Source organism: Panicum virgatum, chromosome 9N (assembly GCF_016808335.1).
Source record: "Panicum virgatum strain AP13 chromosome 9N, P.virgatum_v5, whole genome shotgun sequence".
Lineage (NCBI taxonomy): Eukaryota > Viridiplantae > Streptophyta > Magnoliopsida > Poales > Poaceae > Panicum > Panicum virgatum.
The window spans coordinates 51,553,114-51,568,307 of NC_053153.1; the positions used below are offsets into that span (position 1 = coordinate 51,553,114).

At 47.5% G+C, this 15,194-nt stretch overlaps 1 protein-coding gene across 1 annotated transcript; it reads left to right on the plus strand.

Moving 5' to 3' along the window:
• The first annotated feature begins 4,538 nt into the window (after nt 1–4,538).
• LOC120688129 (peroxidase 57-like) lies at nt 4,539–7,300 on the plus strand. The gene is made up of 4 exons (XM_039970307.1): nt 4,539–5,125; nt 5,238–5,417; nt 5,777–5,939; nt 6,571–7,300. The coding sequence occupies exons 1-4, from the start codon at nt 4,904–4,906 to the stop codon at nt 6,978–6,980; spliced, it is 975 nt and encodes a 324-aa protein (XP_039826241.1). The 5' UTR covers nt 4,539–4,903; the 3' UTR covers nt 6,981–7,300.
• Nucleotides 7,301–15,194: the final 7,894 nt, after the last annotated feature.

Genomic DNA, 15,194 nt, shown 5'->3' on the forward strand with positions numbered 1-15,194 from the left:
GCGGCGGCGGCGCCCCTGCTCTGGCTACTCGAGCTTGCCGCGGCGGCCCTCCTTGGATCGAGGCCCTCCTTCGGTCCCTTCTTGGCCGGCGGTAGCGGGGCGGACCGGCGGCCGCGGCGGAGCAGAGCGGCCAGAGCTCGGTGGGCTGCACGCGGCAGCAGTGGCGAGCGCGCGGCCCGACAGCATCGGCCGCGTGGCGTGCGGCTGCCGGGTTTGGCGCGGCGGCGGCCCCTTCCTTCCTCCCTCTCCGCGCGGCGCTCTCGGCGGTGGCCGGACCCGAGGGCGTTGCCGTGGGCGCGAAGCGCCACGTCGGCTGGTAGCGGGCCTCCGTACTTGCGCGGTATCTAGCGGAACGGGAGGACGTTCGCTATTGTAGCGGATGTTTCCCCGTACCCGCTGCAGCCGTTCGTCCGGTAAAAACCAACGCTAAGTTAGCGCAGCTGTAAGGATCACCGGGGTGTCCGACCCTAGAGAGGGAGGGGGTGAATAGGGTCGCTAATCGCTTTTTAACCTAGGGCTCAAATTAATTGCATAAGATAAACCTAACACGTTCTACACATGCTAGTTATGACTAAGGTTTATCTATGCTACCCTCTACTTACCCCAAAAGACTTGCAACCTATAGCCAATCCTAATCAAACTAACTAGGAAAGTAAAGGTAAGCAAGAAAGAGTAAATGCGGAAACGTAATGCGGTAAGTAAAGCGGTAAGGGAGAGGATATGCAAACTCCCGTGAAGACACCAAGACACACGATTTAACGTGGTTCGGTTAGGACACCAAAGTCCCTCCGTACGTCCACGGCCACTTGTCCAACACGAACAAGTGTGATGCCGAGTCTCTTCGCTTGATCACCGTCTTGCGTTGGCCACCAAGGCACCCGGCAAGCAAAGGCTAAGTGCCACCAAGTCACCAAGACGAGGTCACCGCCACCGTCTATCTCGAAGCGTCACCACGGCACCGTCTTCACTATCGGAGCTTCTCACCAAGAGGGGTCTCCTTCCCCGCACAAAGTGTCGTTGCCTCTCCACACCAAGTAGGAGGGTCACACGACGAGTACAAGTGTTTGCTTGCCGCAGCAAGACTTCTCTCAAGGGAGCTCTCGCAAGAACTAATCCCTAATCAAGCACTAAGCACTCTAACAAGTGTGCTTAAGCCTATATGATGTACAATGAAGCTCTATGGTGGTTGGAGATGATCTTTAGCTCTTGTATACTTCCTTGAACTCCAGCACTCTCAAATGACCCGGCCTTGGGGGTATATATAGGCAGCATAAGTAAATATAGCCGTTGGAGAAAAGCTGCCAGAAAACTGCGTAACGCAGGTTAATCCGACGTACCCCAAAAGCCATCATCGGTTCAACCGGTGTATCGCCGGTTTAACCGATGTAATCAACTGGTGTATGTAATATTAGCGTCGGTTTAACCGGTGAGTGTAACTTCTTCACGTTCCTCCAAAAACCACCTCTCTGAACAACTGAACCGATGCAATTGACCGATGCATTGTCGGTTCAACCGGTGTAGGTATTTTCCTCGGTTTTCATCTGCCAATGCACCGACGTATATAACTTTCGTAGCATCGGTTCATCCGGTGTAAAACCCTAGCCCGCGGAACTCCCGTAGGGGCGGCCCTTCGGGCCTTGCTACGCCTCTTTTCTCTTTGTCATCACTTGAACCTAAAAGCCTGAGAATAGTCATCTTAACAATCACATTAGTCCAAGTGTTGTGTGTGTCATCAATCGCCAAAACATTATATTGAAATATGGCATGTGAGGCCATTTTCGCTACAGCAGCGTATTAGATAGAGGGTTCAGCGCAGACAGCCTTAGACTCCACCGTACCATCAAACCCTGACGTTCCCTCTCTAACTTTAGAGTCGCTGACGTGTGGAACCGGACCCACACGTCGGTGACCAGGGCTATGTTGTGACTCCTCTCAAAGATAAAAGAGGGTGACTCTGTTTCTCATGGGCTCTGTTCAGGTGGGCTGACTCCGGCCTATATATATCCCGCCAAACGGGCTTTTAGAGCCTATATATTTCAAGTAACAAAACGGACTTTTTATCTTTCAAGTAATGTCATCACCAAGCCCAAGTTTGTCCGGTCCAGCCCATTTCAATCAAATTTTCTCACTCTTGCGAGTCCGCGTCGATCGATGAGAAGAGATTCCTTGTTGGGTGTCCGTTTGACTTGGGGACTCCGTGGCACATGACAGTGTCGCTTAACCTGCAATGCTCTTTGACTTGCCCAGCAGCTTGCAGGTAGCTAGGGGCTAGATCAGAGGCTTGAACAGATCCAGCGCATGAGAATATATGTGCGCAGCTGATCGCTCCGGTTTGTATGGCCATCATCGATCAACTGAATGTCTGGTTGCTTCAACTGCAGAAAGCTTTTCTCACAGCATGCTTCAGGTCAAATCAGATCAAGGTAGAAGTAGGTAGGTAGGTAGGTAGGTAGAGCCATAGGATATATAGGAGAATAACTTGCAGACTAGATAACATATGAATTGAAGCAAGCTGCAAATGGGAACGGTAGCTAGTAGAGGAGGTGTCACTTCAGTTCACAACAATGAGAGTTGGGAACATGCCTGCCGTCTTCTACCCATCTATTGTAACATGCCTGCGGTCGATTTGTCTAAGTTTGGCTCAAATCCTGAATGCTCGTTTGTTCTTAGTGGGGAAGATTTATCAGATAATCGAATCAATCATGGTCGTCACTAGAGCCATATTTTTTAATAGAAAATATACTAAAAACACAATCACTTGCTACCTGAAAGTTCTCACTAACTGGGATACTTTTCTTTTAAAACAACCCGTAAAACCCCCTTTTATCCCGACTGGTGTTACCAACCATGACTAAAGGGTCCTTGTTATTCCGGTTGGAGCCTCCAACAGGGATTAAAGATGGATTAAAGGTCTCTTACGGCCCCTAGCCATTGAACTGAGGACTGATGTCTTTATTAGTCCCGGACCCAATAGCGGCCGGGATCAATGTGCAGGACCAAACACCTTTTCTGTACTAATATCTCCAAGCAGACTTTGGATGATCTTCCTTCTGCGTACGGTGGCATCAACTGGCCGGGCGGAAAGGTGCTGTCGGCTCGTCATGAAAAGGAAATGCTGGAGGTCCGGCTGAAGCAAAATTTTAACTGCAACTTTCTGTTTAAAGAATCCTAAGGCTTTCTGAAAGATTGAGAAGTCAGAAAAGGACACGCTTTACAGTGCTACAGCTAGCATGCGATGATTCTATCCTTGCATTGGAGAGGACCTCGCGGTAATCTAGGTGGTAAACGTGACCAGACCTTGAACTACTTCACAATACGATGAGGTCTAGTAGCCATGGACTCACAAGTCACCCACAAATCAATCGCAGACACAAAACAGGCCACCCCTCTCTCTTTGGGAGCTGCATAATGTATTTCGCCAGCGCATCGGAAGGGCCGGTCCATGTCCTGAATCTGAGCACATGCCCAGCCAACGGAGCCATTATTTGATCATCACATGTTTTGTGGTTACTGCTGAGCTACGAGCAAGACCGCTCTTTGATCGATGAATGCGGAATCCATATGTAACCATTTGACTACACGGATTTTTTAAAGCATCCTTAGATAATTAAAAAGTTCCAAGCGAATGCGTATATAGTTGCATTAGCAGTAAGGGCTTTGTTTGCTCAAGTGCTTACACTAATCAGATGCATTAGCTAGCTACTTGCATAGTTGCATCATGTGGTTTTATTTTTATTTTGCTGACCTGGCTAGAGTGATGGGAATATATAGTGCATATGCTATGCACCAGGGATTAGCTAGATAGCGCGTACATGATCGATCGATCGACTATCATTTGTTCCTTCATTCGCGGATCTTGTGCGTTCAGTACATGGGTCAAATGATTAGGCGATTTGTGCATCAGATGTGTATTCATGTTGAGGTTGGTGTCCAATGAGGTGCCTGGAAAGTGCATATTCGGAAAGGGCACCGGTGAAATGGAGATAAGAAAATGGTCAATGCAAGAGCATCAACCTACCAGTAGGGAAAAAACCAGGTGGACATTGTTATTATTATTCCCCATGCGATTGATCTTATTCAGCTGTATCAAGGCGGGTATTACAAGTGCTATATTTGCACCAAGATCTAAGTTGTTAAGCTATATATGGACCATTTTAAACAAATAGGGCAACACACATGTGTATGTATAGCATCCAGAGTAGTAGTATTACATCGGGTTATAAATTGCAAGTTGTTTTGGCAAATCTAGATACATAGTTTTTAATATATGTCTAGATATAACGTTTATCTAGAATTCTAGATGCATAACAAAAACTATATATCTAGATTTGGTAATACCATATATGATTTGGAGAACGGATGGAGTAGCTAGGACTCCTACCAAGCCGGCACCGGCGGACTGCAGGCACGTGTGGCGGCACGGCTACTCAAGCGCAAAGCGCAGTGAGCCCTACGTGTACTGCCAGCCAGTCGCGCACAGGATCCGAACGACGCCGCACGACTCACCACGCAATCTCACTGACTCCTCTCTGCTCTCCCCTGGTCCCCGCGCGATCTCTATGCCATGCCTTGCCAGCTTCTTCTCTGCCAGCAGGTCCGATCCTGCTCTGAGCTAGTCCTCGACCTATATAGCTCACCACCATTCTGCGTGCGGCTTCTTGAGCCCTCGCTCATCACCTCAAAGAGAAAGAGACGCAGAGGAGAGAGAGAAGAGAGAGAAAGAGAGGAGAAAGAGTCGCCCACATATAATCTCCCTGCCGATCGAAGGCCTGAAGTGTTATAGGCTGCACATGACTCTGCTGTTCTGGCCAAAGATACAGTTCATCTATTCTCTCTCCAGTACGGTCAAGATCGAGTACTCCAGCTGTAGAATAGTAGTGTAGCCACCGACGGCCGACCGGAGATGCAGCCGGCCCGCTCTGCCGCGCTGCTCGCCGCCTTCGTCGTCGTGCTGGCTTCCGCCGTGAGCTGCCGCGCCCAGCTGGCCAACAACTACTACGCCGGCAAGTGCGGCAACGCCAGCGTGGAGACCATCATCCACGACGCCGTCAAGGCCCGCCTCGCCTGGGACAAGAGGATGGTCGCCGGCCTCCTCCACTTGCTCTTCCACGACTGCTTCGTCACCGTACGCACTCACTGCCTGCTAGCTAGCTAGCTAGTTATTAGTAGCTTCTTCAATCGTGTCATCAGTTTGATTTGATTTGTTACTGATGATTTGGCTAATTAACGAATTGAAGGGGTGCGACGCGTCGATCCTGCTGGACGGGCCCAACACGGAGAAGACGGCGCTGCAGAACAACGGCCTCTTCGGCTACGATTTGATCGACGACATCAAGACGACGCTCGAGAATGCGTGCCCCGGCGTTGTCTCCTGCGCCGACATCATCATCGCCGCAACAAGGGACGCCGTGGGCATGGTGAGGCGCCCATGCATTTAACTTATTAATTTGTATGCTATGTGAGTAAAGCAATGCCGAATTGCGGACTGGTTTTCTTTTGAGGAATAGAAATGTCAAATAATCCTTCATGTAATGTTACTTGGCATTTGCCTTTCTTATTCCAATTTGCCCTCTTGTCAATCTCATTGTTGCAGATGTTGCTTTTGCTAAGAGGAAGACAATAATGACTGTAGTCTCTAAACCATTATTAGGCTATATATATCACATTGCCATTTTGTATTATTGTTGCTGTTTTACTACTATTTCAAGGAGTGATATCTGAACAAATTCTGAATAATGTTTTAATTAACTAATCTATATTTGTGCAACAAGTACAGTGCGGAGGGCCGACTTACCAAGTGCAACTGGGAAGAAGGGACGGCATGTTGTCACAAGCGTCCATGGCGAGCATTCTGCCAGGCCCCAACGTCGACATCCCTACCGCCATTGATCTATTCTCCAAGAAGGGCCTCAACAGCTTCGACATGGCCATCCTCATCGGTACGCCGCCGCCTACGCTACGCTGCCATTTCTTAAATCCGATGCCTTAGAAAATTAGCAAAAAACCACTACTTGTTTTAATTACTAGCCATTTATAGTGCTGCTGAAGTTTTACCATGACCCATGTGCTTGTCGCCCTCTTTCTCGGCTAAATCATCAAGACCGTGGTTTTACAAAGTTAGCCTCTTGACCTAGAACACAGCTAGGCTTATTGATTCAATGTGCATAGATCAAGAGACTCAACACATGGAATGTCACGTACACCGGAGTTGGCATACATAAAATAACAGTTTAGTATATTTAGATATGCGTTAGTTTATTGAGCTACTTGCAGGTCCTAACGTTATAATAGTACTACGGATAGTATATCATATTTATTACGTTTTTCCCCTTCCAATGTACCATTATGATGATCAGCCAGATTCGTATTCAAATATGCGCTAAATCGATCAGGTCGATATAGATGGAGATCTCAACACATTGGTAAGTAGGAAGAGTAAGAACTAGCACCACACGCTAATAATTAAGAATCAGGACCAACACAAGCTACTTGGCAGTAGGCACAAATGCAACTATATATAGTAACAAAAAAATTCGGTGATCCATATATTCTTGTTGTTCCCCCTTACAGGCGCGCACACGGTTGGGGTGACACACTGCTCGCTGATCCACAACCGGCTGTACAACTTCAACGGGACGGGGTTGCCGGACCCGGCCATGGACCCGCTGTACGTTTGGATCCTCTCGACGTACGCCTGCCCCCAGGGTCAGACCTTCGACAACATCGTCTACCTGGACGACCCCTCCAGCATCCTCGTCGTCGACAAGAGCTACTACGAGCAGATCATGAAGCGCCACGGCGTGCTCTCCGTGGACCAGGCGCTGGGCGACCACAGCTCCACCGCGTGGATGGTCAACTTCCTGGCCACCACCGACTTCTTCCCCTCCATGTTCAGCTACGCACTGAACAAGCTGTCCGCGCTCGACGTCTTGACCGGCAACGCCGGCGAGATCAGGAGAAACTGCCGGAGGACCAACTGATCGATGATCATCTGGCAGATAATTAATATACACAAAACTAGGTTAATTACCAGCAGTGACTAGCTAGATAGACCGGCAGCTGCTGCAAGAAACAGAGAGAAAGAGGAGAAGAGCATACATGGCTACCTAAAAAACGATCGAGAGCATTCTCAGTGATAGCATATATATGGTCTTATACCATAGTTAATTGAGTAAAGATTCAATTTACTGGAGTAGTACTACAAGGATCAATAATTTCTTTTTTTTTCTTTCGTGCGTGTACTTTGATTCTTTTGTACGTGGCTCGTATAAAAATAAACGTTCCATGCCTTGATGTAACATTACACTAGCTTGTCTTTTTCCCCAGAAGAGGGCATATATATACAGCACTAGTTTATATATATTAGTATATTCAAACGAGAAAATTTTGGTGTTCCAATAAATGGAGAAATTGATATTTCTAGTGCTCCAATAATAAAAACAAAAAGAATGTAAACTTTAAAGGTTTCAGGCTTTCTCCCATCAGTTCTTATATAAAGAGTTATTCAGATGCGAGCTTAATTAAGGCGCAACAGTTAGGTCAAATGAGCACCTTGGAGAGAGCGTCAGCCAGCCTATGAGGGGTCATGTTTGGTTACCCATCAAATCAAGATTGCATAAAAAGACGAACGTCCGCATGAAGTACTAAATGAAGTCTATTTGCAAAACTTTTTTAGGAATGGGTGTAAATTTTAGAGACGAATCTAATGAGCCAAGTTTCATCATGATTGGCTACAGTGATGCTACAGTAACCGTGCTCAATCATCTTCTAATCATGCGGTCAAAGACCTCATTAACTAGAGCAACTGCTACAGTACCATAGTTGTGGAGGTAATTTTGTAATTAGACTTTATTTAATACCTCTAATTAGTAGTCAAAGCATCGTTTCTCTCTCATCAAAACATTTTCATCCCTCATCCAAACATGGCCAGGCTATGACAAAGCAGGTAGAGTGCATCCCGAGAGGGCTTTGCCCCCCTCTCCGGGATGCCGACGGGCTCCTGTTTCGTGCAGCTTTGTGTGCAAGCTCTGGAATCTTCGGCCTAACGGAAGATCAGGGCAGTTTCTTATTATTCCAAGTCGCCTTGAACCAGCCGCCGCCCGCGTCATGGCATCCTGCTACAGTGCCAGCATCACTATTCCCTCCGCTTCTCTGTACGTACGCGTGTATGTACACGACAGTGGGATACGCTAACACTAATAACCTGCGGTATTGATCTTGCCCATTTTATTCTGTGTTGACCGCTTATTGGATTGTCAGTTCATAATTAATGTTGCGCCTCTCGCCAGTGACTTCTATAACTCATAAATGTGCCAAAAGCAGTAAGCGTGCCTACTACTCAATGTCATGATCCCGGCTGTCAGTGGCTGATAGAATAAGTAGGCTGTGGGGTGTGATTGTTTGGGCTTGTGTTGAGTCCGGTTACCGGCCCATGTGGCCTTGTATGAACAGTATAAAACTGTCTGCCGTCGGCAATAGTTGTAACGAATAACAGAGTTCTGAACGAACATTCTCAATCTCCTTCCTTCTGTTCTGTTCTTCGCCTTCCTTCCCCTGCTATCTCCGTTCTTGGCGGATTTGGTCCGATTTCTACTTGTTCTTGGCATTATCGGTTCAGGAACATAAAAATTGGTATCCAGAGCCTCGTTCCGCTCATATCCACCACGAATTCCGCCACAAGTTTTTTTCTCGGTCCTCTCTGCGCCGCTGCTGCTGTAGTAGCCGCGCCGCCGTGATTTTGCTCTGACCTAGCACGCCTCGTCGGCGTTCTGGGTCTACTCCGCCGTGTTCGGCCCGAATACGGCGTCCACGCCCCGCCCACCGACTCCCAGTCGGCGGCAGCCACCGCAGACCGGCGGTTAGCCAGGCCAGCGCCGTTGTCCACCCCTCGATTGCGCCGCTTAGGTTTCGAATTTGGGCTGTCTGATTTGGCACTTGGACCAACTCCGAGAGGGCACTTTAGACCTGGCGCCACGAAAACCTACAAAATTCGAGGCTCAGATGACGACCGCCATGAAGGACTTGGTGAAGAAGTTCGAAGGATTCGAGCTGATGATGCAGCAGACGCTCGACAAGGTCAGTGGCATTGATGCGTGGCGTGCATCCGTGTAGGATTCGTTGGGCACCCTACTTAGCAAGTCGCAGAGACGGCTTCACGATTGCAGCGCCTCGAGATCGCGGCGCCGCAACTACCTCCCCGCCCCCGCCACCTCCGCCACCGCCATCAAGTTGGGTCGACCCCTTTGATCTCAACCTTGCTCCGCCTCAGCCGTCGCGCCCATCTGCGTCGAGCTCGGAGTGGCCCAGCGGGCACCGCATCGACTACGACCACCGGGATGCTGGCGGTGGGATCCTTGGATCTCATCCGCCACACCCGGTCATGGGTATGATTCCTGACCCCAATGCTATTTCTGATGGTCCACGGGATTCCACTTGCGACCCCGCCACCAGAGCATCACATCTGCCTAAACTGCATTTTCCATCATTTGATGGTGATAATCCTCATTCATGGTGCGACCGGTGCGACATGTATTTCGAGGTTTTCTCGGTGAATCCAAGCTTGAAGATGAGGTTGCTGCAACCTAGCTTCAGACTCTGGAACGGCGTGGCCGTGTTCTTGATTGGGACTTGTTCTGCATAGCGGTGTTTGAAAGGTTTGACAGGGATCAGTACCAAATTAAGCTACGATAACTTGATTCCCTAAAGCAAGCAGGCTCCGTCAGCGAGTATTTGGGGCAGTTTGAGCATCTCTCTCATGGTATTCTTTTGTATGATGATACATACTTCATGACACGATTTCTAGGTGGCCTCAGTGAGGAGGTGCGAGCAGTCATCGCTCTCCATCGGCCAAAAGATGTTCAGGAAGCCAGCTCGTTGGCACTATTGTAGGAGACTGAACTGGAGAATCGTAGGAAAGGGTTGAAAGATTTCAGTTGGCCCAATTTTAGATCATCAGGTGCTTCTGATCGGGTGAGGCCAACAACCCTTGATAAGCCACCTGCACCATTGGCCAAGAACAAGGTGGAGAAGTCTGAATCCGAAGACAAGATCAAGACGTTGATGGCTTTTTGACGCAAGAATGGGCTGTGTTTTAAGTGTGGTGAGAAGTGGGGTCACGGACACAAGTGTCCTTAGTAGTCTCCCTGCATGTTCTTGAGGAGCTGTTTGATGCACTTGAGTCACAGGAAGACTCTGATTCTGATACAAGTGCTGAGGAACTAGAACTTGACACTATGATGGCAGTAGGGTATTTCTCCAATCCTGAGGCTCCCAAGAGAAGAACCATGAAATTGCAAGGCATGATAGCCAACAAAGAGGTGCTCATTCTGGTTGACAGTGGCATTGTTGCTACTTTTGTCAGTGATCAACTGGTTGCTGCCTTAAACCTGAAAACTGATCAGTGTGCTTCAACCCAATACCTCACTGCTGATAGGAGTCATATGATCTGTCACTCAATGATTCTAGGATTACTTTTGTATTCTCAGGGTCACACCTTTTCAGTGGATGTTGGTGTTCTACCTCTCAAATGCTATGACATGATTGTGGGTCAAGATTGGTTGGAAAATTTTAGCCCCATGTGGGTGCATTGGAGAAAGAAAATCATGAAGTTTACATATCACTAGAAGAGGATCACATTGAAAGGTGTCAGAACTGATGCGACTAAGTGTTCTGCTATTGGTGCCCACAAGCTTAAGGGCTTGATGAGAAGACGAGCTATCTCACACTGTGTGCAATTGTTATATGAAGTCAAACAACATCAGTTAGTTGACTCTGACTTGGTGTTACATTCTGTGGGCCAGGAGACTTCTCTGAATGTTCCACCGGTTGAGTTGCTTCAGACCTATTCTCATTTATTCAGTGAGACATCTTCACTTCCTTCTGAAAGGTATTTTGACCATCACATTGAGCTTATTCTTGGGGCCCAGCCTGTCAACACTAGAGTTTATAGGTATGCACCCGATCAGAAGACTGAAATTGAGAGACAATTGGCTGTAATGCTGAGAAACGGTACAATCAGACCTAGCACCAGTCCATATGCTTCTCCGGTCTTATTAGTTAGGAAGAAGGATGGATGATGGAGATTTTGTGGACTATAGGCATCTCAACAATATCACAGTGATAAATAAACATCATATGCCCATTGTTGATGAATTGATTCTCTCAGGGGCATAGTGGTTCTATAAATTGGATTTCAGGGCTGGCTATAATCAAATCCGAATTGCCAAGGGAGATGAGACCAAAACTGCATTCAGGACCCACAGTGGCCTTAATGAATTTCTGGTGATGCCATTTGGACTAACAAATGCTCCACCCACATTCAGGGTGTCATGAACCAAATCTTTGAACCTTGTTGAGAAAAGGAGTATTGATATTTATGGATGACATCCTTGTCTATTCTGCTACTTTGGATGCTCACTTATCCCTCCTGAAACAGGTGTTTGAGGTTATTCAGCAACATGGCCTTTTCATCTAAATCCTCATTTGGAAAGCAACAAATAGAATATCTTGGTCACTGCATTTCTGCCAATGGGGTGTTTGCTGAACCTTCCAAAATTAAGGCTGTGCAACATTGGCCAGTACCATCTAATCTCAAAGAGCCGAGGGATTTCCTAGGCTTTACTAGATATTATAGAAAATTTATTAGGCACTATGGAATGATCAGTCGTCCTCTCACTTTGTTACTAAGGAAAGGCACTCCATTTTAGTGGACTCCACAGACTAAGAGGCTTTCTTACTACTAAAACAAGCACTCATAGAGGCACCTATTTTGGCTATTCCTGACTTTGACAAGCCATTTGTTTTGGAGACTGATGCAAGTGACCTTGGTTTAGGTGCTGTGTCAATGTAGGATGGCCATCCCATTGCATATTTGAGCACATCTCTCTGTAAGAAGAATCAAGCATTGTCTATTTATGAGAAGGAATGTATGGCTATATTGATGGATGTATAAAAGTGGCGACCCTACCTTCAGCAAAAGGAATTTATCATCAAAACTGATCACAAGATTTTGCTTTATTTGACTGACCAACAAGTGCATACAAAATTGCAACATAAAACCATTTTTAAACTGATGGATCTTCAGTTCAAAATCGTCTACAAGAAAGGCATTCTCAATTATGCTGCTGATGCCTTGTGAAGGGGCATGTCTAAATCCTTGTTGGCTATTTCCTCCTGTACACCTGCCTGGCAGGAAAATTTAATCAAAGGATATGAAGATGATGAGTTGGCCATGCAACTACTGGCTGAATTGGCTCTCTCGACTGAAAACAGCAAGGGTTACTCATTGGTGAATGGCATAATTAGATACAAGGGCCCGGTATGGATTGGCCAGAACACTTTAGCTCAACAACATGTGAATCAGGCCTTGCACAATAGTGGTCTAGGGGTTCACTCTGGCTTCCTGGCAACGTATCACATGATTAAATCCTTATTTGCTTGGCTAAAAATGAAACAAACTATCAGACTGTTTGTGCAGGAGTGTGCAGTATGCCAACAGGCCAAAGTGGAGCATTTTAAACTGCCTGGACTGTTGGAACCACTCCCTGTTCCTACTACTCCCTGGACTGTGATATGCATGGATTTTGTGGAAGGACTACCAGTCTCTAACAAGAAGGACGTCATTATGGTGGTCATCGGCAAGTTCTCAAAATATGGACACTTTCTAACTTTATCTCACCCTTTTACAACACCGCAAGTAGCACAGGCATACATGGATAACATCTATAAGCTTCATGGGTTGCCTGAGTCTATTATCTCAGATAGAGATTAGATCTTTACAAGCAAAGTTTGGCAGCGACTATTTCAACTATCTGATACTCAACTCCTCATGAGTTCGTCTTACCATCCTCAAACTGATGGGCAGACCCAACTCCTCATGAGTTCATCTTACCATCCTCAAACTGATGGGCAGACCGAGCGTCTGAATCAGTGCTTGGAAGCTTTCCTTCGCTGCACAGTTCACTCCTGCCTAAAGCAGTGGAGTAAATGGCTCCCCCTCGCTGAATTTTGGTACAACACTTCATATCATACTGCATTGCAACTCACCCCCTTTGAGGTAATGTATGGCCATCCACCTCGACATTTTGGGATTACCAATCTGCATGCTAATATTGTTTTGGATCTGGAGAGTTGGCTGAAGGAACGAAATCTTCTCACTACATTGATCCAACAACAATTGCTCAGAGCACAGCAGCGCATGAAGTCTCAGGCTGACAAAAAACAGGAGTGAAAGGGAATTTTCTGTTGGTGATTCAGTCTATTTGAAGCTTCAACCATACATTCAGTCCTCAGTCGCTGTTAGGACAAATCAGAAGCTATCATTCAGGTACTTTGGCCCGTTCAAGATTCTCCAATGCGTGGGCAAAGTGGCTTACAAGCTGGACTTACCACCTAATGCCAGGATCCATCCTGTGGTTCATGTTTCCCTACTCAAGCAGCACATTCCATCTCACATTCAGGTCAATGCAGACCTAACAACTCTGCTTTCTGACGACAATTCAGACTTATCACCTTGTGCTAGATTATCGTTGCATCCATTCTGGTTGTACACCCAAGTCCTAGTGTTTGATTCAGTGGTCAGGATGGCCGCCCTCGTGGGCTACCTGGGAAGAATCTCATGATATTCATCGTCGCTATCCGGATGCTCCAGGTTGGGGGCAAGCTGGATTTGAAGAAGGGCGCAGTGTCATGACCCGGGCTGTCAGTGTCTGATAGAGTTAGTAGGCTATGTAGTGTGATTGTTTGGGCTTGTGTTGAGTTCGGTTACCGGCCCATGTGGCCTTGTATGAACAGTATAAGATTGTCTACCGTCGACGGCAGTTGTAACGAATAACAGAGTTCTGAACGAACCTTCTCTCCTTCCATCTGTTCTGTTCTTCTCCTTCCTTCCCCTGCTATTTCCGTTCTCGGCGGAATTGGTCCGATTTCTACTTGTTCTTTGCATTGTCGGTTCAGGAACATAACACTCAAGTTTTGTAACAGCCCAGCCCATATGGCATTTGGGTCAGGCTCAACACGCATGCTAGTGGTGCATTAGCACAGCTAAGAAAAAAGTAGTCCCATATTGCATAGGTAAGAGGAGTTAGACCACCTTAAATAGGTGGCTCTAGGAAGCTACTAACTTCGGATGCAACTTTTTGCATGAAGCGAGGATGAAAGAGCAAGAGAGTTAATTAGCAGGTGTGGTCCATTCAACGTGTAGAGCGGATCTTAGCCATTTTAATAAGCAAATGACCTTCTAATTTTTAACAACCAAAATAAATTATATTTAGATTTAAAAATTTTTAATTAAATAAGAAACTTTTGGTTTTGAAAAAAGGAATTTTTTCCTTTTTTTCTTCTTTCTATCCGTCTCTTAGCCTAGCCCAACCCAGCTCCTCCCCCCCTCTCTTTCCTTCTCCTATCCGGACTAGCTCACTTCTTTCTTTCTCTTTCTCATTTTCCTCTCCCTCTCCTTTCATTTCAGTGCGGCCCATGTTTTTAGCCGGCCCATCCTCCTTTCCTAACCCGAACCGGCCCACCTCCCTCTCCCTCTCTCTCTCTCTCTCTCACACACACACACACACACACACACACACACACACACCGCTAGCCGAGACCCACCCATCAGGATCTCCTCCTACCTCTAGCCACTCCGCCTCCCTCCACTCCCTCCACGCCATGTGCCCGACCATTGCCCGTGCCACACTCCTTTTCCTTCTTTACTCTCTGTCATGACTCATGATGAGCCTACTCCACTTCTTCGCCTCCTTCTCCTCCGCCAGTAACGCCTGCACGATGCCTTGATGGCCATAATGGCCTTCATGGCCGGCCATCGAAGCCCCTCGCCTCCCCTGCCGTCCTTCTCTCTCCCCTCCCTTAGCGTATATAAGATGCACCCGTGCTCTCCTTGCACCCTTTCCCTCCCATCTCGTGCGCCCACACTCTCCCTCGCTTGCGCAGCGTTGCCACCGTTCCCGAGCTCGATGCCGCCACCATCGATCCGTCGTTGCACCGCCTCTCCCGGACTCCCATGCACCGCCGGAGCTCCACGCCATGGTGAGAAGCCTCCTAGTACCCTTTTCCCTCTTTTCCTCGCTCTTCCATGCCGGCAATTGCTCCCTGGAGCATGGTGTTGCCCATTTGCCGTGGCGTGCCACCACACCGATGCCCCACTATCACGCTTGTTGATGCCACCTCTCCCTCCTCGGCCTTTT

Excerpts from the sequence above, each read along its gene's own strand:
- LOC120688129 (XM_039970307.1), top strand. The coding sequence starts at position 4,904 with ATGCAGCCGGCCCGCTCTGCCGCGCTGCTCGCCGCCTTCGTCGTCGTG. Across the intron at positions 5,126-5,237 it reads TCCACGACTGCTTCGTCACC|GGGTGCGACGCGTCGATCCT; the intron begins GTACGCACTCAC and ends AACGAATTGAAG. Across the intron at positions 5,940-6,570 it reads CGACATGGCCATCCTCATCG|GCGCGCACACGGTTGGGGTG; the intron begins GTACGCCGCCGC and ends TCCCCCTTACAG.